The sequence below is a fragment of the Stegostoma tigrinum genome, chromosome 8 (genome assembly GCF_030684315.1).
Source record: "Stegostoma tigrinum isolate sSteTig4 chromosome 8, sSteTig4.hap1, whole genome shotgun sequence".
NCBI classification, from domain to species: domain Eukaryota; kingdom Metazoa; phylum Chordata; class Chondrichthyes; order Orectolobiformes; family Stegostomatidae; genus Stegostoma; species Stegostoma tigrinum.
This window is the reverse complement of record NC_081361.1, coordinates 8,249,024-8,273,223: the sequence shown is the minus strand read 5'-3', so window position 1 is coordinate 8,273,223 and position 24,200 is coordinate 8,249,024. Positions and strand designations below refer to the sequence as shown.

Genomic DNA, 24,200 nt, shown 5'->3' with positions numbered 1-24,200 from the left:
TGGGCTGTCCCCTTCCACGTCACACTTATGTCCAGATCAAGAAACTTTACCGTTTTTTTTAAACTGAAGTGTGACCTGTTTTAAATTAACATTGGAATTACACCTGAATTGAGATTATTTGCTCTGGTAATGTCTTAGAAAGTGAAAACCAGCCTGGTTACTTCAGTTGGAGAGTTTGGGAAGTTAGTCTCTTTGCAAAGTTGTTGGTTTCTGTGGCAATTCTAACACTTTACAACAAGGCGCTGCTGCATGGTCACTGCTGCACAATGTAGCTCCTTGTTCTCCCCTCCATGCAGCATACAGGATCAATGGTGCCATTGATGAGTATCAGGGGAGGAAAGCAGACAACTAGTGAGTACCCCCCCCCCCCCCACCCCACAACCTGCCTCTGTCTCTTACAGCCATTACACATCCGTGTCATGGCAATAAAGTGTGAAGCTGGATGAACACAGCAGGCCAAGCAGCATCTCAGGAGCACAAAAGCTGACGTTTCGGGCCGAGACCCTTCATCAGGGTCTCGGCCCGAAACGTCAGCTTTTGTGCTCCTGAGATGCTGCTTGGCCTGCTGTGTTCATCCAGCCTCACACTTTATTATCTTGGATTCTCCAGCATCTGCAGTTTCCGTTATCTCTGACACATTCGTGTCATTGCAGATTTCACTCACTAATCCACACAAACAACACCCTCGTTACCAGCCGTGAATCAACAAAACCCTCACTCAAACCACAAGGCCATTCGCAACACCACAAGCAAATACTATAATTTAACCTGGCTCACTTTGGTCAGTCCAGTTTAATCTAATCCCAACCTGGTTTGTGCGATTAACCTAGTCACCCCAGCCCACTCTGGGTCAGGATGGTTTAACACGATGTGCACCGGTGACAGGCCGATGGCTTGCTGCCTACCTGTCACCAGCTCGAATTTCTCGGTCGGGTCTCCCTCCACGTACAGATTGGGGTGGCAGCGATGGCCGATCTGGTTAATCAGATCAGCTGGCAGCACCGCCAGGTCATGGCGAATCCTCATCCTTGATCGGCCGTCCACGTGGTCAGGCAGTGCCTCCACCCTCTCCGGTTGGACTGGAAGAGACGGAGGCAGGATATTAAACGACAGGCTGCTGACGGCCTGCGTCCCCAGGCCAGACCCCAGATGGTCCGAGCAGTGAGATCCACCACCCCCTACCCAAGCTGGAAACTGCACTGTTCACACACTGGGCCAATCCATCCCTACAATCACAGCAAAACCAGCCTCAAAGAAGGTCCGTGATGCCAAAGGTCCCTACCACAGAACAAAATTCCAACAGTTCGCATGGCCATCCCCAGTCACTCTTCCTGAACTGCGTTTTCTTCCATCCCTGACCCGCTTCCCACCAAACACACCACTGGCTTCTTCCACCAACTGGCACATCATCCTGTACCCCTCTCCTTTGTTTCCTGTCTTGTAACTAATTCCCAATGCAAGGTGGTACATTAGGTCAAGTTCTGTGTACTCTCACTTTCATGAAGTCTCTCTCTTAGCAGCTCCTACTCACCCAGATACCCAATCCTCCTCTCATGCTGCAGTAATTTCAACACATCTCTGCTGCTTTGCTGCAAGGTTCAGCGACTCCTAGTCTACCACTGTGCCTTTTCTAAACAACTGAGTAACATTGTCTCTTTTCTGATTCGGAGTGATAAATCCCAAAGCAAAGCATCAACAATTTCCTCATCCAATTCTTCAAAAACACTGCTGCTCCATTTCTTGACGGTTCCTTCCAAGCATACCACCTCCACAAGATACATTGTAACATCTCACAAAAGCTCTCCCTTCCAAACTGACTATTTCCATCTACAAGGACAAGGGCAGGAGATTCATGGCAATATGACCTATAAATGTCTCTCCAAGCCACTCACCATCGTCATTCCTTTGGCATCACTGGGTCAAAATCCTGGAACTTCCTCCCTCACAACACCGCCAATGCACCTCAACCAAATGGACTGACTGCAGTGAAGGCAGTTCACCACCAATACTTTCTCACGAGCAATTAGTGATGGATAATGAAAGCTCTTCTCAAAAGCCATATCTTCATCACAGAAGAATACATCTGTCAAAACTCATTTGTGCAAACCATCTAGTTCTGGAGACTTGCCAATTTTCATCTGATTCATAGTCATACAGGACGGAAATAGACCTCACGGCCCAACTAATCCATGTGAACCCAATATCCCAAGCTAATCTAGTTCCATTTGATAGCATTTGGCCCATATCCCTCTAAACTCTTCCTATTCAAGTATCCATCCAAGTGTCTTTCAAATGTTGTTATTATACCAGCCTCCACCACTTCCTCTAGCATCTCATTCCAAACATACATTACTCTCTGCATGAAAAAGTTACCCCTCAGGTCCTTTTTAACTCTTATCCCTCTTACCTTAAACCCATGCCCTCTAGTTTTGGGCTCCCTAGCCCTGGGAAAAAGACCTTTGGCTATTCACCCTATACACGTCCCTCATGATTTTATAAACCACCAGGGATGTGTTGGTGTGTCTGGGTGGTGGTGTGGGCCTGGATGTGGGTGTGTGCTTGGGTGAGTGTGGGCAGGTATGCGTATGTGGGTGCAGGAGTGAGTTGGTACAGATATAGGTGTGCATGTGGGTGTGGGGGTTATTCGGCACGCGCACAGCTTACCGACATGGGGGACACTCATGATGTTGTACATGCTGCACATCTGGACATACTGCTCCTCGGTCATGTCCTCCAGCCCTTCCTCCTCCGCTGCTGCTGCCTCCTCCTCCACCTCCTCGTCGTCCTCGTCGTTCTGGCAGGAGAAGGGGCTGTCGCTGGGGTGGACGCTGCTGGCTCCGGGGCTGGAGAGATCACGGGGCAGTCCAGCAGGGTAGGCCGGTCCCTCGTGGGAGAGACGGGCCGACTTGGCGCTGCCCCCCGAGGGTCCTTCTCCAGCCCGGCGGCCTCGGGCTGTCCCTGCCCCTGGCCCCTCACTCTGCTCCACCTTGACGCGGGAGGCGAGAGACAGGGGGAGAGGGTGAGGGGCAGCCGCAGGGCTGGGGGGTTCCCAGGCAGGCTCCTCGACGCACAGGCCCTGCGAATCACACCTCGGTGAGCTGACCTTGGACAGCAGCTCGGTGCCGCGCTCCACGATGCGCTGTATCTGCAGGAAGCCGGCTGTGTACATCAGCATGAATTGCTCTCCCGCCTTCATGCACAGTCTCCCTGTGTAACAGAAGTTGAGAATGTTCTGGAAGCTCTGAGGCTGCACGGCCGCCGGTAGCTCGAACGCAGCCCGGGCGCTCCCCGTGAACAGGTCCCGGAAGTAGGAGCTGTTGGCTGCCAGCACAGCACGGTGGGCCTTAAAGGTCTGGCCCTTCACCACGATGGAGGTGTCACAGTACAGGCCCTGCAGCCTCTGCTCGTTCAGGCACTCCAGCACCGTGTTCCCAAAGTTGGGAATCTCCAGCTGCAGAGTCTGAGCCATTACCCAGGCCTTGTCACCACAACCTGCAAACCAAAATGAGGAAGGTCAGGGGGCAGAAAAACAACCCATATTAGTCCCCACAAAGTTACGCAGCACGGAAACGGACCCTTCAGTCCAACCAGTCCGTGCCAACGAGATATCCTGAATTAATCTGATCCCATTTGCTAGCATTTGGCCCATATCCCTCTTAAACCCTTCCTATTCACGTACTCATCCGGGTGCCTTTTAAATCTCGTATTTGAACCAGCCTCTACCACCTCCTCTGGTAGCTCATTCCATGCACGCATCACCCGGGTGTGAAAAATTGCCCCTCCCTTTTAAATCTCGCCCCTCTCACATTAAATCTGTGCCCTTTAGTTTTGGACACCTCCACTCTGGAGGAAGAAAAGACCCTGCCTATTTACCCTATCTATGCCCCTCATGATTTTTTAAACCTTTATAAATCACTCCTCAGCCTCCGACGCTCCAGGGAATATAGTCCCAGCCTATTCAGCCTCTCCCTACAGCCCAAACCCTCCAACCCTGCTAACATCCCTGTAAGTCTTTTCTGCAACCTTTCAAGTTTAACAACATCTTTGATATGGCAGGGAGACCAGAAATGCAAACAGTATTACAAATTCCCTGAAATGCACACAGCAAGCCAGCACTCTCACTGCAGTGCACAGAGTGTGATAGCGATGTCACAGCGGGATGCAGGATTTTTTTTAATGGGAGAGGTGATGTAGGGTCATTGCGAGGAGGATGTGTGATATGGAATGAGGGTGTGGCGCTGCGGGGACACATAGGTGCTGTCAAATAGGGCTTTGTGGAGAGGTTGTGATAACACGTGCTGGTGAGTGGGGAAGGGGTGATCCCATGAAATTGGAATCTCCTGGAGCTGCAGTGTCTGAGTGGTCATTGGGGAGCCCCGCGTGGTCACTAGTATGGAGGAGCTGGTCTGAGTCTCTCTGAGGGAACGGCCACTGCAGCAGCAACTCTCTGCCACTGGAGGGGGACAACGAGCAGAGTCACCCACCCTGGCTACCCTCTGGAAAGTGTCCACAGAATGTTCCACAGAGGCATGCGGGTGAAACTGGATACAGTTCACATTCGTCGATCATTACAGGGAGCAGGACTAACTGCAGAACCCTCTTGAAATTTCCAGACAGCCTCCTTTCCATTCCGAGTCTAAGTGCTGAACAATGCTTTCAGTTCCATGACGCTCTAAACTCTACGGCCGGTCTTATAAACCCTCACGAAAGTACAGATTTATCACAGGGTGTCACAACAGCACTGCGGCAGGGGGGTAAGGAAGGGTTTCTGAAAGCATTGACAAAGAACTGGATTTCATGGGGATTCTCAGTCCCAACTCACTGCAAACCACAATGACATCTCCCTCTGATACACTATCATTCCAGGTCTCGGATTATCCCTCCCTGTCACAACAGTCAGCAGAGTAAGGAACCCTGCAGCTCTCATTCTGCCTGTACCACACAGGGCTCTTACAGGCTTGTACTGACAGTGTGACTTGTGCAACTAGTTTCCAATCTCCACTGATGGGAAAGAGACTGAGAAACAACTGACTTGTCAAACTGGCGAAGAGATCTTAAACTGTTTTCATACATTACACCAAGTTGTGTTTTCAAATAAACCTGTTGGACTGTAACTTGATGTTGTGTGATTTCTGACCTCGTCTACACCGGTCCAACACAGGCATCTGCACATCATGTTTTCACACACCCAGCTGATAGCTCAGGCTGCCTCTCTGACAGAGCGATAGGCTTCGTCCCACTCAGACCTGCATTCCCTGTAAACTTGCCAACGCTCCTTTTACAAACAGAGGGCTCTTTGAAAGAGCTGGGCGGCACGGTGGCTCAGTGGTTAGTACTACAGCCTCACAGTTCCAGGGACCCGGGTTCGATTCCAGACTTGGGCGACTGTCTGTGTGGAGTTTGCACGGTCTCCCTGTGCCTGCGTGGGTTTCCTCCGGGTGCTCTGGTTTCCTCCCACAGTCCAAAGATGCGCAGGCTAGGTGGATTGGCTATGCTAAATTGCCCATAGTGTTCAGGGGTATGTGGGTTATAGGGGGATGGGTCTGGGTGGGATGCTTCAAGGGCGGTGTGGACTTGTTGGGCTGAAGGGCCTGTTTCCACACTGTAGGGAATCTAATCAAAGGTTCCTGTGAATACTGCTGGGACCATCGCCCTGGCCACTCTCTGGGAAAACATTGGCCCCAAACCTCTCTGAACATTTATCACTTTTCAGAGATCCCTAAACACTTCCCCATCCAACCAGTTGCTCCCAAATGCACTATTTCTGAAAGAGGCACATTCAGTTTGGGTACAGCAGGGCTCTGCAAAGGGCACTTTGATGAACAGTCAATTAACTGGAGCAACTTGCTCCTCATTCTCAAACAGCGTCATGGATGTGTTTCCATTCACCATGAAATTCTGGGTACTAAACACTCACTATTTTACTTCTAGTCCCAAATACACTTCCCGCTTTCCTGGGAGGCAGTCTTGCCTAATTGTCCATTTCCCTGAATCCTGTATTAGTAAATTACCCCTTTCCCGGGATAGGGTCTTTTTCCTTCCCAGGTGTAAGAGACTACACACTTTATTTTTCTTTCCATTTGGACTACCAACTAGAGGTGTGACACTGTTGTACAGGGAATCCCAGATTTACGAACACCTGTCTTACAAATAAACCCAATACAGGGATTCAATTTTAAAGACCTGACATACGAACATTTCTTTATACTGTCCTGCACTGTGTTCCAACTTTTATGGGAATCTGCTTGTGAATAGACTCCAGACTGAACTTATTTGCAATTCAGGGACTGCCCATATAGCTAAAAGGTACCAGGAGAGTGGTACTGAAGATCAAACATGGCTGCGTGGTGTACATTTACAGCAGTGAGCTGGATACTTTGAGACAGAGTAACACCAGCTTCTAAGAAACAAGCTGCCTAATGACAGCCTTCCAGTTGGTCCACCTACAGTTTATTACAGACCCGTTTCCAAGTGTGCATTCAGAAGCCTGCGAACAAAAAGCATTTCTCGGAGTGAAAAATAAAACAAAAAAATCCTTACTAAAAATTCTAAGACAGGAACACAGCTATGTTAGACTGATCAGCTAGAGAATCAAAGATCAAACCATCACTCTGCAGACTGTGTCATTGTCATCACTCTAAAGCAGGGTAGACAGTAAACCTCATTCTTGTCACCAGACATTGTTCTACAGAACTAAAACAAAGTTACTGGAAACTGGAAAAGCTCAGCAGGTCTGGCAGCATCTGTGGAGGTGAAAACAGAGTTAACGTTTTGGGTCCGGTGACCCTTTCTCTGAACCAGACCCAAAACGTTAACTGTTTCCTCCTCCACAGGTGCCGCCAGACCTGCTGAACTTTTCCAGCAACTTTGTTATTGTTCCTGATTTACAGTATCCGCAGTTCTTTTGGTTTTTATTGTTCTACAGAATTTGTCTTCCTGACTTTATTTTTCCAACCAGAACATTTATGTCAAACCATCTACTTTTGCTTGTCTTATTTAAGAAAGTAAGTGCAAGTGTATGTTTGGGATTTTAAAGGGGATTTACACAAAATTCAGCAATCCATTCTTTGTCATTTGTTCAAGAATAAATTTGCTTACTATAAAAGTTAATTTTCAGAGATTAATGAAACATGTTGCAAATTTCTTTTGTCATGAACGGCAGCGAGTCATGTTGGCACAGGGATGGGTGGAATGGAAATTGCTTTGGTATTGGGGTAGGAGGGAGCTGCTGCAATCTGTTGGGCTTCACTCGATTCATCTATGGCCGGTGTCCTGTGAACTGACTGGAGGAAGGGGTTTGAACCAAATACAGGATGGGAGACTACAGGAAAGGCTTACAAGGCAAAACAATGTGATGGCTTGTAGATCAGCTATTTAAAAAGATCTCAAATGGGACAGGAAGAGACACAGTGTATAAGCATAAGAAACAGCAGTTATGTTCAAAGAGGGAATAAAATGCTAACAAGGCAAAATGAATGGCCCTTTACTCAAATCCACATATCATTCACACAAAATAAACCTGAATTAACAATACAAAGAGAGGTTAATGGGTATGATCTTAAAGCTATTACAGACATATGTTTATAAGGAGATCAAAACTGGGAATTAATTATACAGTGGTATTTGACTATGTGAAAAGGAAAGGTAGGGAGGGAGGGGTGGAGGTTTAGTTTTGAATGAGAAATAAGCACGATGACCAGAAATGATCTCAGATTGGATGATAAAGAATCCACATGGATGGAGGTAAGAAATAACGAGGGATGAAAATACTGCTGGGTGTAGTCTGTACATCCCCTAACTGGAGCTGTCCTGTAGGACAGCGAATAAAGAAAGAGAGAGCTTTACTGCCAGTTTGTGGAGTGTGCAGGAGGCTTTACTTTTACTTTAACAGTAGAAGGCACTTTAGTCTGAATCTAACCCTATGAGATACCTGTCCTTGGAATATTTGATGGAGGCAGGATTGAGGAAGTTTTACTTCCAGTTTAAGAGTATAGGGAACTTTATTCTATATCAAACTCTGTGTAGTCTCAGTCCTGGGAGTGTTTGAATGGGGACAGGATCAAAGGAACTTTTATTTTCAATTTACTTTTAGTTTCAAGAGTGGAGGGAGCGTTGCTCTGTATTTAATGTTGTGCTGTTTCTTTCCCAGGTGTGTTTTGAAGGGGATGTTGTGGAGAGAACTTTATTTCTGTTTCCTTTCAGTTTAAAAGAGCAGAAGACTCTACTTTCAGTTTAAGAGGAGTTAGAACGCTTTACTTTCAGTTTAATAGTGTATGACCTTTGTATCTGACCCCATGCTGTCCCTGTCCTAGGAGTGTCTGAATGAGATACTCCAATAATTTGTCACATTGATAAAGCTGAATGCTCCTGAGTTTAATCAGAAGTTAAATAAAAGATTGACAAAACAATTAATGGCAGGGAACTTCCTTAGTGACTCCCTTGGCATGCTCCTTCCCCACATCCTGCTACTTACACTGGCCCTAGGCAGGCAGCTAGAGCTGTGTGAAATCCTTCTTCCCTTGAACTTAACTGAAATAACAGGTTGCATTTACAAAGCATCTTTCCAAGTACAGAAACATCCCAAGACGTTTTACTCAAGCAATGAGTCACATCAGAAGCTGGTTAGGACAGGTGACCAAACATTTGGAAAAGATATAGGTTTTAAGCAGTGTATTACAAGGATGGGAGTCAGAGCTTTGGGCATTGGCGGCTTGAGGCATGGGCACCATTAGTGGAGATATTAAATCCAGGTTTAGAGAAGAGACTACAATTTGTGGAGCGCAGATATCTCAGTGCATTGAAGAGCCAGAGAAGATTAGAAATAGGGAGGGATGAGGCCACAGAAGGAGATGTAAACAAGGAACACACAAGTATACAGAGATAACACACTGTGGAGCTGGAGGAACACTGAAGGAGGGTCCTGACCCGAAATGTCAGCTTTCTTGCTCCTCCGACACTGCCTGGCCTGCTGTGTTCCTCCAGCTCCACACTGGGTTATCTTGACTCCAGCATCGGCAGTTCTTACTATCTTTGAGTGAGTCACACACAAATATACATATCAGCTGCAGAAAAAGGCCACTCTGCCAATTCAGCCTGATCTGCTATCCACTAAGATTATGGTTGATCCTATTATAAAGTCATACATCACAGAAACAGACTCATCAGTCCAACCAGTCCATTCCGACCAAAAACCCAAGGTAAACTAGACCCACCCTGTCTGCATTTGGCCCACATCCCTACAAACATTTCTTATTTATGTACTTAGCTAAATGTCTTTCAAATGTTGTAACAGTACACACATCAACCACTTCCTCTGGAAGACCACTCTATACACGAACCACTCAGTAATAAAAGAAGTTGTCTCTCATGTCTTTTTTTAAATCTTTAGTCTTGAAATCCCTCACTTTAGGAAAAACATACCTGTCATTCACCTTATCTACCTCTCTTTTTTTTAATAAACCTCCTTACGGTCACCCTTCAACTTCCTATGCTCCAGTGAAAGAAATCCCATCCTATCCGGCCACTCCCTATAGCTTGAACCCCTCCATTCCCGGCAACATCCTGGTAAAAGAGATAACAAGGTGTAGAGCTGGATGAGCACAGCAGGCCAAGCAGCAGAGGTGCAGGAAGGCTGACGTTTCAGGCCTAGACCCTTCTTCGGAAAAATCCTGGTAAATCTCTTCTGAACCCTCTCTAGTTTAATAATATTTTTCCTATAACAGGGTGACCAGAACTGGACACAGTACTGCAGAACAGGCCTCACCAACTTCCTGTACAACCTCAACATGACATGGGCAGCGTGGTGGCTCAGTGGTTAGCACTGCAGCCCCACAGCACCAGGGGCCCAGGTTTGATTCCAGCCTTGGGCGACTGTCTGTGCAGAGTTTGCACATTCTCCCCGTGTCTGCATGGGTTTCCTCTGGGTGCTCCGGTTTCCTCCCACAGTCCAAAGATGTGCAGACTAGGTGGATTGGCCATGCTAAATTGACCGTAGTGTTTAAGGGTGTGCGGGGTATAGGAGGATAGGTCTGGTTGGGATGCTGCAAGGGGTGGTGTGGACTTGTTGGGCCGGAGGGCCTGTTTCCACACTGTAGAGAATCTAAACTAATCTCAACTCCTGTACTCAAAAGTCAATTATTCCACAATCCTGCCTATGCCCAGTAACCTGACATGCTCCGGCATATCGAATGTGTTGGTGCACACGAGCAAGAATGTCCAAGAAAGTGAGCATGGGGAAGGGACTAGGGCAGAGTCAGCACCCACTTTCTAGGGGCAGCAATAAAATCCTTGCACTTTTCACGGCCCTGTCTCTGTAAATGATTTTCATCTCTCAGTGTCACTCGGTCTCACTTCCACCTGATTCACCACCGTGCACTCACAGGGAAATGGACCATGTACAGCTCCTGCTGTCAGCTGCTAGAGAAGGAACAGAGCCACTTCTATCTGAAGCAGCTATTCCAGGACTGCAATAGACGCTCTGACTGACTATGTAACCTCTGGTCAGTCAATGCGGCTGCCTTGTCATTTCAAGCTGAGGTCAATGGGAGATTTCTCTCAGATGCGAGGGAGGAGAGCCTACTGAACCAACTGCTGAGATTTAAAGTATATTATAAACTGTCCCATGTTTCCTGACAACTCCCCATTCGGTCTGTTCCACATCTAATTTCACTGTCACTTTGTTTACATTCAAATTTGAGAATCTCGAGCTTGTTAAGGGGTCCAAACAGCAACTCCACAGCACAAAACTGAATACAGAGGAAATCTTCACCTACTCTTTTAAACTCAAAATAAAGTTCCCTCTAGTCTTTTAAACAAGATGGAAATGGAAAGGAAAGACCCTCCGCATTGTCCACATCAAACATTCCCAGGATGGGCGACAGCACATTGGATCCAGGCTTTACAGAATTTCACATCCAATTATGAATTGTGTTGGACAATGAAATAACCAACAGAGGAGGATAAACAAAAATCTCAATTCCTAATTAAAGAAAAAGACAAGGCTGAAATATTTAATTACCTTCAGTCTGAAATGCTGTTGGCTGGTTCACATCTCATCAGCAAACTTCCACTCCCTCTACCATCAACTGCTAAGGCTAGGTCCTGACAACACCCCAACAATAATACTGAAGCGTTGTGCTCCACAACTTGCCGCGCCCCTGGCCAAGCTGTTCCAGTGCAGTTACAAGACTGGCATTTACATGACAACGTGTAAAATTGCCTAGATATTTCCTCTAAGCAAAAAGCAAGACCAATCCAACCCAGCCAATTACCGTCCCATCAGTCTCCTCTTGATTATCAGGAGAGTGATGGAAGCTATCATTGATAGTGGTATCAAGCAGCATTTGCTCAGCCATAACCTGCTCAGTGACACCCAGTTTGGTTTCTGCCAGGGTCACTCAGCTCCCAGCCTCATGACAGCCTGGCTCAAAGATGGACAAATGAGCTGAATTCCAGAGGGGAGGTGAGAGTGATAGCCCTTGACATCAGGGCTGCATTTGACTGAGTGTGGCATCAAGGAATCCTAGCAAAACTAGAATCAATGGGTATCAGGGGACAAATTCTCCGATGGTTGGATTCAAAGCCAGCACATGGGAAGATGGTTGTGGTTGTGAAGGTCAGTCATCTTAGTTCCAGGACATCTCTTGTTCCTCAGGGTAGTGTCCTAGACTCAACCATCTTCAGGTGCTTCAATGACCTTCCCTCCATCATAAGGTGAGAAGACATAGAAACTTAGAAAATAGGAGCAGATCCTTCAGCCCATCTAATCTTTTACGCCATTCAATATGATCATGGGTAATCCTCCAACACCATATAACCTGTTCACCCTTTCATTCTATACCATGTGATCCCTTTAGCCCTAAGGACAATGTCTAACTCCTTCTTGAAAGCATTCAATGTTTTGGCCTCAATTGCTTTCTGTGGCAGAGAATTCCATAGGCTCACCACTCTCTGAAGAAATTTCAGTCCAAAATAGCCCACCCTGTATCATTAGAAGTGAGGATATTTGTTGAATGTTTGCACAATGTCCAGCACCATTCAAGTTTCTTCAGATACCGAACCAGTCTGTTCAAATGTCGCAAAACATGGACAATGTCTGGGTTTAACCTGATGAGTGGAAACTAACATTCGTGTCACACATGGGCCAGGAAATGACTATCTCTGACAAGAGAAAATCTAACCACCATCCTTTGACGTTCAATTGCATTACCGGATTATCCACATAAAAACCATGAATACAAAATCAAGTCATAAGTTTGAAATACTGTGGTGAGTAACTCACCTCCTGACTCCCTGAACCCTGTCCGCATCTACAAGGCGCAAGTCAGGAGTGTGGTGGAATACTCCCCACATGCCTGGATGGGTGCAGTTCCAGTTACACTTAAGAAGCTCAACACTATTCAGGACAAAGTAGCCCCTGCTTGACTGGCACCACATTCACAAACATCTACTGCCTCCAACAGCGACCCTCAGTAGCAGCAGTGTGTACTATCTATAAGATGCACTGCAGAAATTCACCAAAGGTACTTAGACAGAACCTTCCAAACCCACAACCACTTCCATCTAGAAGGACAAGGGCAGCAGATACATAGGAACACTATCCCCTGCAAGTTCCCCTCCAAGCAACTAAACCTCCTCACACACCACCCCACCAACCTCCGGATACAACGCATCATCCTCCGACACTTCCGCCGTCTACAATCGGACCCCACCACCCAAGACATTTTTCCATCCCCACCCCTGTCTGCTTTCCGGAGAGACCACTCTCTCCGTGACTCCCTCGTTCGCTCCACTCTGCCCTCCAACCCCACCACACCCGGCACCTTCCCCTGCAACCGCAGGAAATGCTACACTTGCCCCCACACCTCCTCCCTCACCCCTATCCCAGGCCCCAAGATGACATTCCACATTAAGCAGAGGTTCACCTGCACATCTGCCAATGTGGTATACTGCATCCACTGTACCCGGTGTGGCTTCCTCTACATTGGGGAAACCAAGCGGAGGCTTGGAGACCGCTTTGCAGAACACCTCCGCTCAGTTCGCAACAAACAACTGCACCTCCCAGTCACAAACCATTTCCACTCCCCCTCCCATTCTTTAGATGACATGTCCATCATGGGCCTCCTGCAGTGCCACAATGATGCCACCCGAAGGTTGCAGGAACAGCAACTCATATTCCGCCTGGGAACCCTGCAGCCTAATGGTATCAATGTGGACTTCACCAGTTTCAAAATCTCCCCTTCCCCAACCGCATCCCTAAACCAGCCCAGTTCGTCCCCTCCCCCCACTGCACCACACAACCAGCCCAGCTCTTCCCCTCCACCCACTGCATCCCAAAACCAGTCCAACCTGTCTCTGCCTCCCTAACCTGTTCTTCCTCTCACCCATCCCTTCCTCCCACCCCAAGCCGCACCTCCATCTACCTACTAACCTCATCCCACCTCCTTGACCTGTCCGTCTTCCCTGGACTGACCTATCCCCTCCCTACCTCCCCACCTATACTCTCTCCACCTATCTTCTTTACTCTCCATCTTCGGTCCGCCTCCCCCTCTCTCCCTATTTATTCCAGAACCCTCACCCCATCCCCCTCTCTGATGAAGGGTCTAGGCCCGAAACGTCAGCTTTTGTGCTCCTGAGATGCTGCTTGGCCTGCTGTGTTCATCCAGCCTCACATTTTATTATCTTGGATTCTCTAGCATCTGCAGTTGACATTATCTCTCTTCCAATCTCTTCTCTCTTGCCTTCACCTGTGTCAACACCCCTTCAGAGCATGGTTGGATATTGAACTGGAGGATCCTCAGCCTGTTGTCAGCTGATACCCAGACGTACTTTCTGTCGAATAGATGCTGGACAATGGTTGGATGCAGGACCTGTGTGAAATGGATAATACAGTCTGAGACAGCTATATCTTGACAGTGATAATGGGAACTGCAGATGCTGGAGATTCCAAGATAATAAAATGTGAGGCTGGATGAACACAGCAGGCCAAGCAGCATCTCAGGAGCACAAAAGCTGACGTTTCGGGCCTAGACCCTTCATCAGAGAGGGGCCCGAAACGTCAGCTTTTGTGCTCCTGAGATGCTGCTTGGCCTGCTGTGTTCATCCAGCCTCACATTTTATATCTTGACAGTTGTGGCTTTCAATAGAAGTACCCACCCCTCTAAATCTGAAGGTTGTCGGGTTAAGCCCCACTCCAGACCTGAATTTTATCCTGAAACGTGGTGAGCGAGAGTTGCACTGTGGGAAGTGTTTTTAGAGGGAACAATAACCTAGGTCACAAGTTCATTCTCTCAGGAAAACATAGAAAGATCCCATGCCTCTATTTTGCGGAAGGCATTAGATTCCCACTGAAACTGATAACATTGAAGAGAGATATGTATTTCCCAACAGTGTGGTAACAGTAGAAGGTCAGCACAGTGGCTCAGTGGTTAGCACTGCTGCTTCACAGCTCCAGGGACTGGAGTTCAAATCCACCTTCAGGCAACTGTCTGTATGGAGTTTACGCATTCTTCCTGTTTTTGCATCATTTTCATTCAGATGCTTCAGTTTCCTCCCACTGTAAGGTGGATTGGTCCTGCTAAATTGCCCTTGGTATGTAGGGATGTGCAAGCTAGGTGGATTAGCCATGGGAAGTACAGGGTAGCAGGGTGGGTCTGGGTGGTATGCTCTTCGGAGGGTCAATGTGGGCTTGATGGGCCAAATGGCCTGATTCCCTACTGTAGGGATTCTATGAACTGATGGAAGGAGTCACACTTGATTCCACATTTTTGAAACTTGTACTCAAACTGAAGGCAACACCAATTATATGGTGCTCTGAGAGTGGGTCACTGGACCTGCTGAGCTTTTCCAGCACTTTCTGCTTAGCAAACTTATCAAACTTAGCATGCAGTTAATACACAAAACTACAGCATATTTTTTAATCATTCATGGGATATGGGCATTGCTGGATGGGCAAGCAATTATTGCCCATTGCTAGTTACCCTGGAGAAGGCAGTGGTGAGCTGCCTTCCTAATAACATCTTAACAACACTGAAAATCCAATGCTACATCTGTATTTCACACTGCATGCTCCTATCCAGCATTCAGTTTGGTGATTAACACAAAAGCAATTCTTCTCAGCTCAGCATGGCAGCCCTGCCTTCCAACTGCTCCCCCATATCTGACTGACACTAGTTCTGCACACACCAAGATCAGCTCTTTATTCCCCAGCCCACAGCTGGTCCTGTAGTTACCTTTAACACAGTCATCCATTCTCACCTACTCCTAGGCCCATCATCACACTAAATGGGTTGCATTCAACACAGCTAACCCATCTTCTTCTACCTTTAGCTCTTATTATCACTTATTCAGCTTCTCTTTAGTCCTGGACTGCTGTCCATAATCTCCTTGTTTACCTATCCCTTTCATATCTCTCTCTGGGCTCCATCTCCATCAGCAGCTCACTGCGCCCAGTCTCCCACTCCTCCCACAACTTTGCTTCACCATAGATACCACATTTTCCTAGCTAATGAAGAATCACTGGACTTGAAATATTAACTCTGCTTTCTTCCCACAGATGCTGCCAGACCTGTTGAGTTTCACCAGCTATTTCTGTTTGTGTTTCAGAATAGCTGCTGCCTGCTCTGTGCCTAGCTGTTAAAACATGCCCCCAACTAGCAGCACATTTTGACCTAGGCCTGTGTTGTTAATGATAACAAGGTCACAGGGGCATACCCCTGGACAAATCCTGCTCTGCCAACATCTTGGATTTAGTCTAACCCACCCAACCTCTCCTCATAAGACAGTCCCTCTAAACCTCGTATCAGCCTTCTGAACATTCTCTGGACTGCTTCCAATGTCAGTATAATTTTGCTTAATTAAGGAGCCAGAAACTGTTTATAGTATTCTAGTTATGTCTGAAACCTTGCTTTTCCTGATACATATAAATAACATAGATCTTACTGAACGGGAGACAATTTCAAAGCTTACAGACAATGCAAATTTGGAAAAATTGCAAAATGTCCTCATGAACCTGCACGGCTACTTTTATGATTTAAGCACGTATGTTTTCTCCTGCTCCCACCCTCTCCATCCCTGCCCACAGATTATTTTGTACTTCTCCTGCATTGAAACCCTGATCATCTGGGAGGCTTGTGTCCTTGTGCAAGAGCCGTCCTTTCTGAAATGCCTGTGTGGTGTTGGGAAGGGTGGGGTGAGGGTTACTGCGAACAGCTGACTCAAGTATGGGACAGCCGCCTCGTACTGAGTTCCCAGAAAAGACAGAAGCTTCCAGGTTCAGCGGGAGCTAAATTTAGGCACTGGATTAAAAGACCTTTGCGAAATGGAGGGCATAGACAGGGGAGCGAAGGTCAATCATTGGGAGGCTGAGCTTTGGGCCAGTAAGTACTGCAACTTGCTTCATAGGAACAGGAGGAGGCCATCCTGCCCTGTGTGCCATTCAGTCAAATGAAAGCTGCTCAGTGCCTCACTGCACATAACTTTTTATTATTTGGTCATGGAATGTGGATGATTGCTCATTTCTAACTGCCCCAGGAAAAGGTGGTGGCGTGGTACAAGTCAACCCATATTGCTCTGAGGGAGGGAATTCCAGGGTTTTGACCCAGTGACAGTGAAGGAATGCCAAAATATATCCGAGTCCAAGATTGTATCCTGTACGCTGTTCTGTTACCCTGATGCACTTGTATCGTACAATCTACCTGTATAGCAAGTAAGACAACACTTTTCACTATATCTCAATACACATGACAGTCATAAACCAAATCAAAGTCAGGACGGTGAGTGGAGGGGAAACTGCTGATGGTGATGTTTCTTTTTCATACTTTATATATTAAATATATTTTCTAACCACCCTGGGTGCTCCTCTTGAGCAGGTGGGACTTGAATCTGGACCTCCTGGCTCAGAGACAGGGATACTGCCACAAGAGCCCTCTTCATAAATTATCAAATATTTTGTATATTCATATACCTTAATACTGACAACCTTAGAACTTGTTGAGTTCCACTTTCCTATTGACTGAAGCAGCCTCCTGGGACAGCTTAGCTCTGTTTTTAGGATTGTGTGATCCAGGTATTGGACTCGGTGACCAGAGGCGCTAGATTTTCTCTATCATTTTAAACACTTTGATTGTATCACAGAACAATGCAGAACAGATGGGAACCATTCAACCCAGCATACCTGTGATAGCTCTGAGTGAATGCTCCAATTTTTCTCATTGCTGTTTCCCCATAATCCTGCAAACTTTCCCTCCTCCTTTAAGTGCTCTTCTAATTCCCTTTCTTGAAAGTTGTCATTGAATTATTTCCACTGACTTTTGAGGTGTTGCAAAATAAATAATCCTCACATTGCCTCTGTTCTTTTAGCAATTATGTCAAACCCATCTGCTGTGGTTACTGAGCATTCTGTCACTGGAAATGGTTCTGCCTCGTTCAACAATCCACACCCTTTGTGATTTGGGTTTTATTTACTCTATTAAATGTGCTTTTAATCATCTCCACTAAGGAGAACAATCCCCAGTTTCTCCAATTCTCTAACATAACTGAAGTCACTCATCCCTGCTCCTATTCTAGCTGTTTTTCTTGGCATCTTCTCCAGATGCTCGAATAACCTTCACAAAATGCAGTACCCTGAACTGAACACATTATTCCAGCTAGGTCTGACTAGCACTTTATACAGATTTGACATAACTTTCTTGCTTTTGTCCGTTAATCTCTTGGTGAAGCCAGGGATCCTATATGTCTCTCTTATAACAGCCTCTTATTCTTGTCCTTCTGCTTTCAGACATTCCAAAAGTACCCCGGGTCTCTGTTCCTACATCACCTTTAAAATTGCACCATTCAGTTCGTGCTGATTATCCCAACAAAAATGAATGACTTCTCCATGGTCAAACTAATTTCCCATGTACTGTCCAATGTCACCAGTCTGTGCTGTCTGTTCTCCTGACTCCTCTTCAATGCTTACTTCATTTCTGAATTTTATGTCATCTGCAAGCTTAGAAACTGTGCTCCCTCCACCCAAGTCACCCAATTATACATGGGATAACATAGGATACTGGGCACACGAACAGGCCATTTGTCTCAGTCAGTCCACACTGGGTGGTGCTGGCTTAGTGGTAGTATCAATGAACTGTTAGTCCAGAGAACCAGCTGATGTTCTGGTTACCAAGGTTCAAATCCCACCATGGTAGATGGTTCAATTTGATTTCAATAAATATTTGGAATTAACAGTCTAATGATCACCATGAATCTATTGATGATTACAGGGGAAAAACCCATCTGGTTCACCCATGCCCTATAGGGAAGGAAATTGCTGTCTTTAACCAGCCTGGCGTACATGTGAACCTGGGTGCACAGCAATGTATCAGTGATAATGGGAACTGCTGGAGAATACAAGATAATAAAATGTGAGGCTGGATGAACACAGCAGGCCCAGCAGCATCTCAGGAGCACAAAAGCTGACGTTTCGGGCCTAGACCCTTCATCAGAGAGGGGGATGGGGTGAGAGTTCTGGAATAAATAGGGAGAGAGGGGGAGGCGGACCAAAGATGGAGAGAAAAGAAGATAGGTGGAGAGGAGAGTATAGGTGGGGAGGTAGGGAGGGGATAGGTCAGCCCAGGGAAGACGGACAGGTCAAGGAGGTGGGATGAGGTTAGTAGGTAGGAGATGGAGGTGCGGCTTGGGGTGGGAGGAAGGAATGGGTGAGAGGAAGAACAGGTTAGGGAGGCAGAGACAGGTTGGACTGGTTTTGGGATGCAGTGGGTGGAGGGGAAGAGCTGGGCTGGTTGTGTGGTGCAGTGGGGGGAGGGGACGAACTGGGCTGGTTTAGGGATGCAGTGGGGGAAGGGGAGATTTTGAAGCTGGTGAAGTCCACATTGATACCATTGGGCTGCAGGGTTCCCAAGCGGAATATGAGTTACTGTTCCTGCAACCTTCGGGCGGATCATTGTGGCACTGCAGGAGGCCCATGATGGACATGTCATCTAAAGAATGGGAGCGGAAGTGGAAATGGTTTGCGACTGGGAGGTGCAGATTCCTCCCACTTCCTACAGACTAAGGGGGTGGCCATGGGCACCCGCATGGGCCCCAGCTATGCCTGCCTCTCTGTAGGTTATGTGGAACAGTCCCTCTTCTGCACCTACACAGGCCCCAAACCCCACCTCTTCCTCTGTTACATTGATGACTGTATCGGTGCCGCCTCTTGCTCCCCAGATGAGCTCGAACGGTTCATCCACTTCACCAACACCTTCCACCCCAACCTTCAGTTCACCTGGGCCATCTCCAGCATTTCCCTCACCTTCCTGGACCTCTCGGTCTCCATCTCAGGCAACCAGCTTGTAGCTGATGTCCATTTCAAGCCCAACGACTCCCACAGCTACCTAGAATACACCTCCTCCCACCCACCCTCCTGCAAAAATTCCATCCCCTATTCCCAATTCCTCCGCCGCATCTGCTTCCACGATGAGGCATTCCACTCCCGCACATCCCAGATGTCCACGTTCTTCAAGGACCGCAACTTGCCCCCCACAGTGGTCAAAACTCCCTTGACCACGTCTCCCGCATTTCCCGCAACACATCCCTCAGACCCCGCCCCCGCCACAACCGCCCAAAGAGGATCCCCCTCGTTCTCACACACCACCCTACCAACCTCCGGATACAACGCATCATCCTCCGACACTTCCGCCATCTACAATCTGACCCCACCACCCAAGACATTATTCCATCCCCACCCTTGTCTGCTTTCCCGAGAGACCACTCTCTCCGTGACTCCCTTGTTCGCTCCACACTGCCCTCCAACCCCACCACATCCGGCACCTTCCCCTGCAACCGCAGGGAATGCTACACTTGCCCCCACACCTCCTCCCTTACCCCTATCCCAGGCCCCAAGATGACTTTCCATATTAAGCAGAGGTTCACCTGCACATCTGCTAATGTGGTATACTGTATCCATTGTACCCGGTGTGGCTTCCTCTACATTGGGGAAACCAAGCAGAGGCTTGGGGACTGCTTTGCAGAATACCTCCACTCGGTTCGCAATAAACAACTGCACCTCCCAGTTGCAAACCATTTCAACTCCCCCTCCCATTCTTTAGATGACATGTCCATCATTGGCCTCCTGCAGTGCCACAATGATGCCACCCAAAGGTTGCAGGAACAGCAACTCATATTCCGCTTGGGAACCCTGCAGCCCAATGGTATCAATGTGGACTTCACCAGCTTCAAAATCTCCCCTTCCCCCACTGCATCCCAAAACCAGCCCAGCTCATCCCCTCCCCCCACTGCACCACACAACCAGCTCAGCTCTTCCCCTCCACCCACTGCATCCCAAAACCAGTCCAACCTGTCTCTGCCTCCCTAACCTGTTCTTCCACTCACCCATCCCTTCCTCCCACCCCAAGCCGCACCTCCATCTCCTACCTACTAACCTCATCCCACCTCCTTGACCTGTCCGTCTTCCCTGGACTGACCTATCCCCTCCCTACCTCCCCACCTATACTCTCCTCTCTACCTATCTTGTTTTCTCTTCATCTTCAGTCCGCCTCCCCCTCTCTCCCTATTTATTCCAGTTCCCTCTCCCCATCCCCCTCTCTGATGAAGGGTCTAGGCCCGAAACGTCAGCTTTTGTGCTCCTGAGATGCTGCTGGGCCTGCTGTGTTCATCCAGCCTCACATTTTATTATCTTGCACAGCAATGTAGTTGACTCTTAACTGGCCTGTGGGTGATTATGGATGGGCAATAAATGCTGCCTGGCTAGCAATACCCTCATCCTGTGAATGATCAAAGAAAAAAAATTACTCTCCAACTCCAGCCTCCTCCCATCTTTCCTTACTGAGATCCACCACCCTAACCCTCTATCTCCTTCTCTCTCACCCGCATGTCCACATTGAAACTGTTCACTTTAACCACTCCCTGTGGGACTAAGTTCCACTTTCTCCCTCCTCTCTTGGTGTAGAATTTCTCCTGAATTCCCCACAGGAGCTAATTTATAGCAGGAATTGTTGCACTGGTTTGAAATGTGGTGTTCTCACATTTAATCCAATGAGTGCAAAACGTAAATCTTCAAACATGTCTCTCGTTACAGCACATTCAAGATCTGTACCGCCAACTGGGTTTAGGAGAATGACAGGTATCTTATTGAGATATCAAGAGTTCAGAAAGGGCTTAACAGGCCAAGAGATTGCTTCTGTGGCTCAGAAAATTTAAAATACATAGACTGCACAGTCTCAGGATAAGGAGCTGATTAGTTAGGACTGAGATGTGGAGAACGTACTGCAGTCAGAGGCATGTGAATCCTTTGGAATTCTCTACTCAATGGGCTGTAGATGCTCCATCATTGGATATGTTTAAGGCTGGGATAGACAGATGTTTGGTCTCTCAGGGAACCAAGTGAAATAGGACGGGGAGAGGATTGCAACCCAAGATCAAAACACCGCTGACTGACACAGCAGGCTTGATTGGGTATACAGTTTATCCCTACTCCAATTTCTGATGGGTTCATGGGCAAAAATCTGAGCCATGCAATCTATAATGTGGTGTCCCTGCTCTGTCTACATGATGCTACTTAATTTCACTCAGCGTGCTGGTTTGGAGAGTGGAGGGGCTGGTGTAGCATGGCATGAACGGCCTCAAATGGAGGAGGGAAAAGAGCTTACCTTCTCCATTTTCATTGCAGTGTGACTTCTGTTGCAGAGCATTCTTTCAGTTGTCAGTGATTGTTTGCTGCAATGCACACACTCCCACCTTCTTTACACAGTGTAGAAATAGAGTGAGGTTGCACTGAGGTGCTGCTCTCTATGGAGCTGAGACAAGAAGCAACAGTGGACCATCAAAGAATCAAGATAACCGTTTAGGAGAAGAACACTTTGAAGATCTGAGATGCTTGGACAACATTCCTAAACCTTACAACAGTGAGTTAGAAGAGCAATGGCAGAGACGAAGCTCAGTGCATGGTCAAGAAAAAGCTTTAAAACACCAAACGCCTTGGCGCATTGGCAGGTTGCAGGGTGAAGTCAGCCAATGAGAGATTTGATGGAGGGTGAAGGGAAGGGTCAAGGAGGGTGAAGAGAAACACTGAAAGTGTTGAGGTGGGAGGGAGCAAAGGGGGCAGGTCGAGTGTTAGGGTTCCCTCTTACAGGTGAGCAGCTTTGGGAAGAGCAGGAAGAGGAGAAAGTTAGGAGTGCTTGGGGGAGGGGGTGTTGGGGACAGGCAAGTGTTGTCATGTTGGGGATAGTATGAGGTGTTGGCAGAGGCAGAGGGTGTCTTAGGAAAAGACGGATGAGAACTGGAGTGCGTATTAAGGTGAAGATGAAGTGTGATGTGAAGGTTGCGTCAGTTTGAGGAGGGGCATAATGTTGCGGCGTCGGGGAAGTGGGCGGGGGGAAAGAACGCGGGGGTGGAGCCAGTGTTGGAGGGTGGGGCCAAGCGGTTAAGGGGCGGGGCCTTTGCGGGAAGTTCCTGCGCTGTGTTACTAGGGGGTGTGTTCCGGTTGCTAGGGGCGGAGCTTTCTGGGTGAGGAGCTGGAATTGTGTTGGCAAGGGGTGTGTTCAGGTTGTTAGGGGCGGGTTTTCGTTCTCCTCGCGATACTTCGTTCTGGGCCGCGACGGCTGGAGCGAAGTGGAGGGCGATGGCGTCACAGAGGGCCGAACGCGAGCGGTGTTAACGGTCACCGGGAAAGAGCGGCCATGAGCGGGAGAGTGGCCCGGCAGGTAGGACGGAGCGAGAGGTAGACCAGGACGGGGGGAGAGAGAGACAGAGACAGAGAGTGTGAGAGTTGCCTCGTGCAGAGACACACACACACAGAGGGGCCGGGGAAAGGGAGGGAGAGAGCGGGGCTGATTGATGGGGTCAGGAGACTGTGGGCCGACCCTAACCGGAAGGAAGCAAACCTAGAAGCTACGTTTCTCCAGTGCCGGGACTCCCCAACCCGACACCAGGCTGTCCTCACTTTTCTCCAGCCCCTTTTTTTCCCCTGTGATCCAAATAGGCCGGTGGCTCAGAGAAAGACAGTGACCACTGTCAACTTAGCTGGCACCACAGCCCTGGTCTTCAGCAGCGGCAGTGAACCTGATTGCTCTTTGCTTGAATTTTGCTGATGAGGAATTGTCTCTCAGGGTTGCTACACAATTCTGACGCTGTTCAGCCAAAGGACGCTTGGTGTTGAACTCAGTCCTGCCTGGGTACTGGTGGGTTCTTTTCCTGGAGGGCCCTATCCACCTGCCTGAAGTAGGTACAAGCAATTCTTTCATGAAGGCTTTAATATTTTATCCCAAGAGCAGGGCAATGAGGGTGTGATCGTGGTAACAGTCTGACGGGCACTTGCATGTTTACGTGTTGTCAATTATTATGCAAGTTTACGAAGCTCCTTTCCCAGGCTGGAGTTGTTAGACTGCAGTCTGTGCTGTGGAGTTCCCACTTTGATTACAGTTATCATCATCGCAGAATCCTGTGTCTGATTTTACTTATGTTAATGCACGCCCCCCCCCCCACCCTTGTTTAATTTCAAACATACTTGCATGTCACTAGTTACCATTGCCATTTAACAGTGCGATCAGGCGTTGTCTTCAAGAGTAATTTAAAATAAAACGTTAACATTTTCTTTATTTAGTCAAATGTCTGTTTTCATTTCTAAAAAGGTTGCAGCAAATTTACTGTCAGTCTTTTTAGCAGAAAAGATTTTCTAGTTGTATTGGGGTATGTCAGTAATTTTATAAGTAAATATTTTAACAACTTTTAATGTAGTGTCTTCATGCAAAGAAGCAACAAGCCTAATTTTTAATATCATCCCAAAATCCTGCAAATGAGTGCAATTAGTTGTAACTCCAAGGACATGGTTAGTTTTGACGTCAGAGGTGTGATATTTTTAAAGCTTATTTTTATTTTTAAACCTTATTTTTATAAGGGCTGCCAAAACTTAAGAGTCCCAGCAAATGCAAATTTTGTGTACAATTTGGCAGCCTTTTCGGCTAGTTGTACTTTTAAATTTTTGTAATTTATTTCAAACTCCAAGATGCTGTGTTTATTCCTTACCATTGTTTGATTTTCATTACTTTTGTTCCATCCTTCCCGAGAGAGATTCTTACCACGATGAAAAATAACACCATTGCTCCCTGTCAGTCTGTTCTTTTGCCTTTATCTTCTGCAATTCTGTAAAGCATCTCTTCAACTTGATTCTTCTCATTTTTTCATGGGTAATGGGATCACTGGCAAAG

General features: G+C 47.5%; 2 protein-coding genes across 11 annotated transcripts in view; one reads left to right on the top strand and one right to left on the bottom strand.

Annotated features, from left to right (window-relative positions):
• The window catches only part of LOC125456002 (nucleus accumbens-associated protein 1-like), a 53,904-nt gene extending 32,172 nt beyond the window's left edge, over positions 1 to 21,732 (bottom strand). The window contains exons 1-3 of one of the 3 annotated variants that reach the window (XM_048538601.2): positions 21,645 to 21,732; positions 2,665 to 3,492; positions 906 to 1,079 (exon numbers count right to left, since the gene is read on the bottom strand). In XM_048538601.2, the coding sequence (XP_048394558.1) occupies positions 906 to 1,079; positions 2,665 to 3,469 (979 nt within the window). In that variant the 5' untranslated portion in view covers positions 3,470 to 3,492; positions 21,645 to 21,732. The other 2 variants (XM_048538599.2, XM_059647719.1) reach the window with 2 other exon arrangements.
• Positions 21,733 to 22,585: 853 nt separating this feature from the next.
• cep350 (centrosomal protein 350) overlaps positions 22,586 to 24,200 on the top strand; it is a 165,428-nt gene continuing 163,813 nt past the window's right edge. For all 8 annotated transcript variants that reach the window (XM_059647718.1, XM_048539009.2, XM_059647717.1 and 5 more), the window contains exon 1: positions 22,586 to 22,697. The gene's annotated coding sequence lies outside the window, so the exon portion shown is untranslated. The remainder of the gene's footprint in view (positions 22,698 to 24,200) is intronic.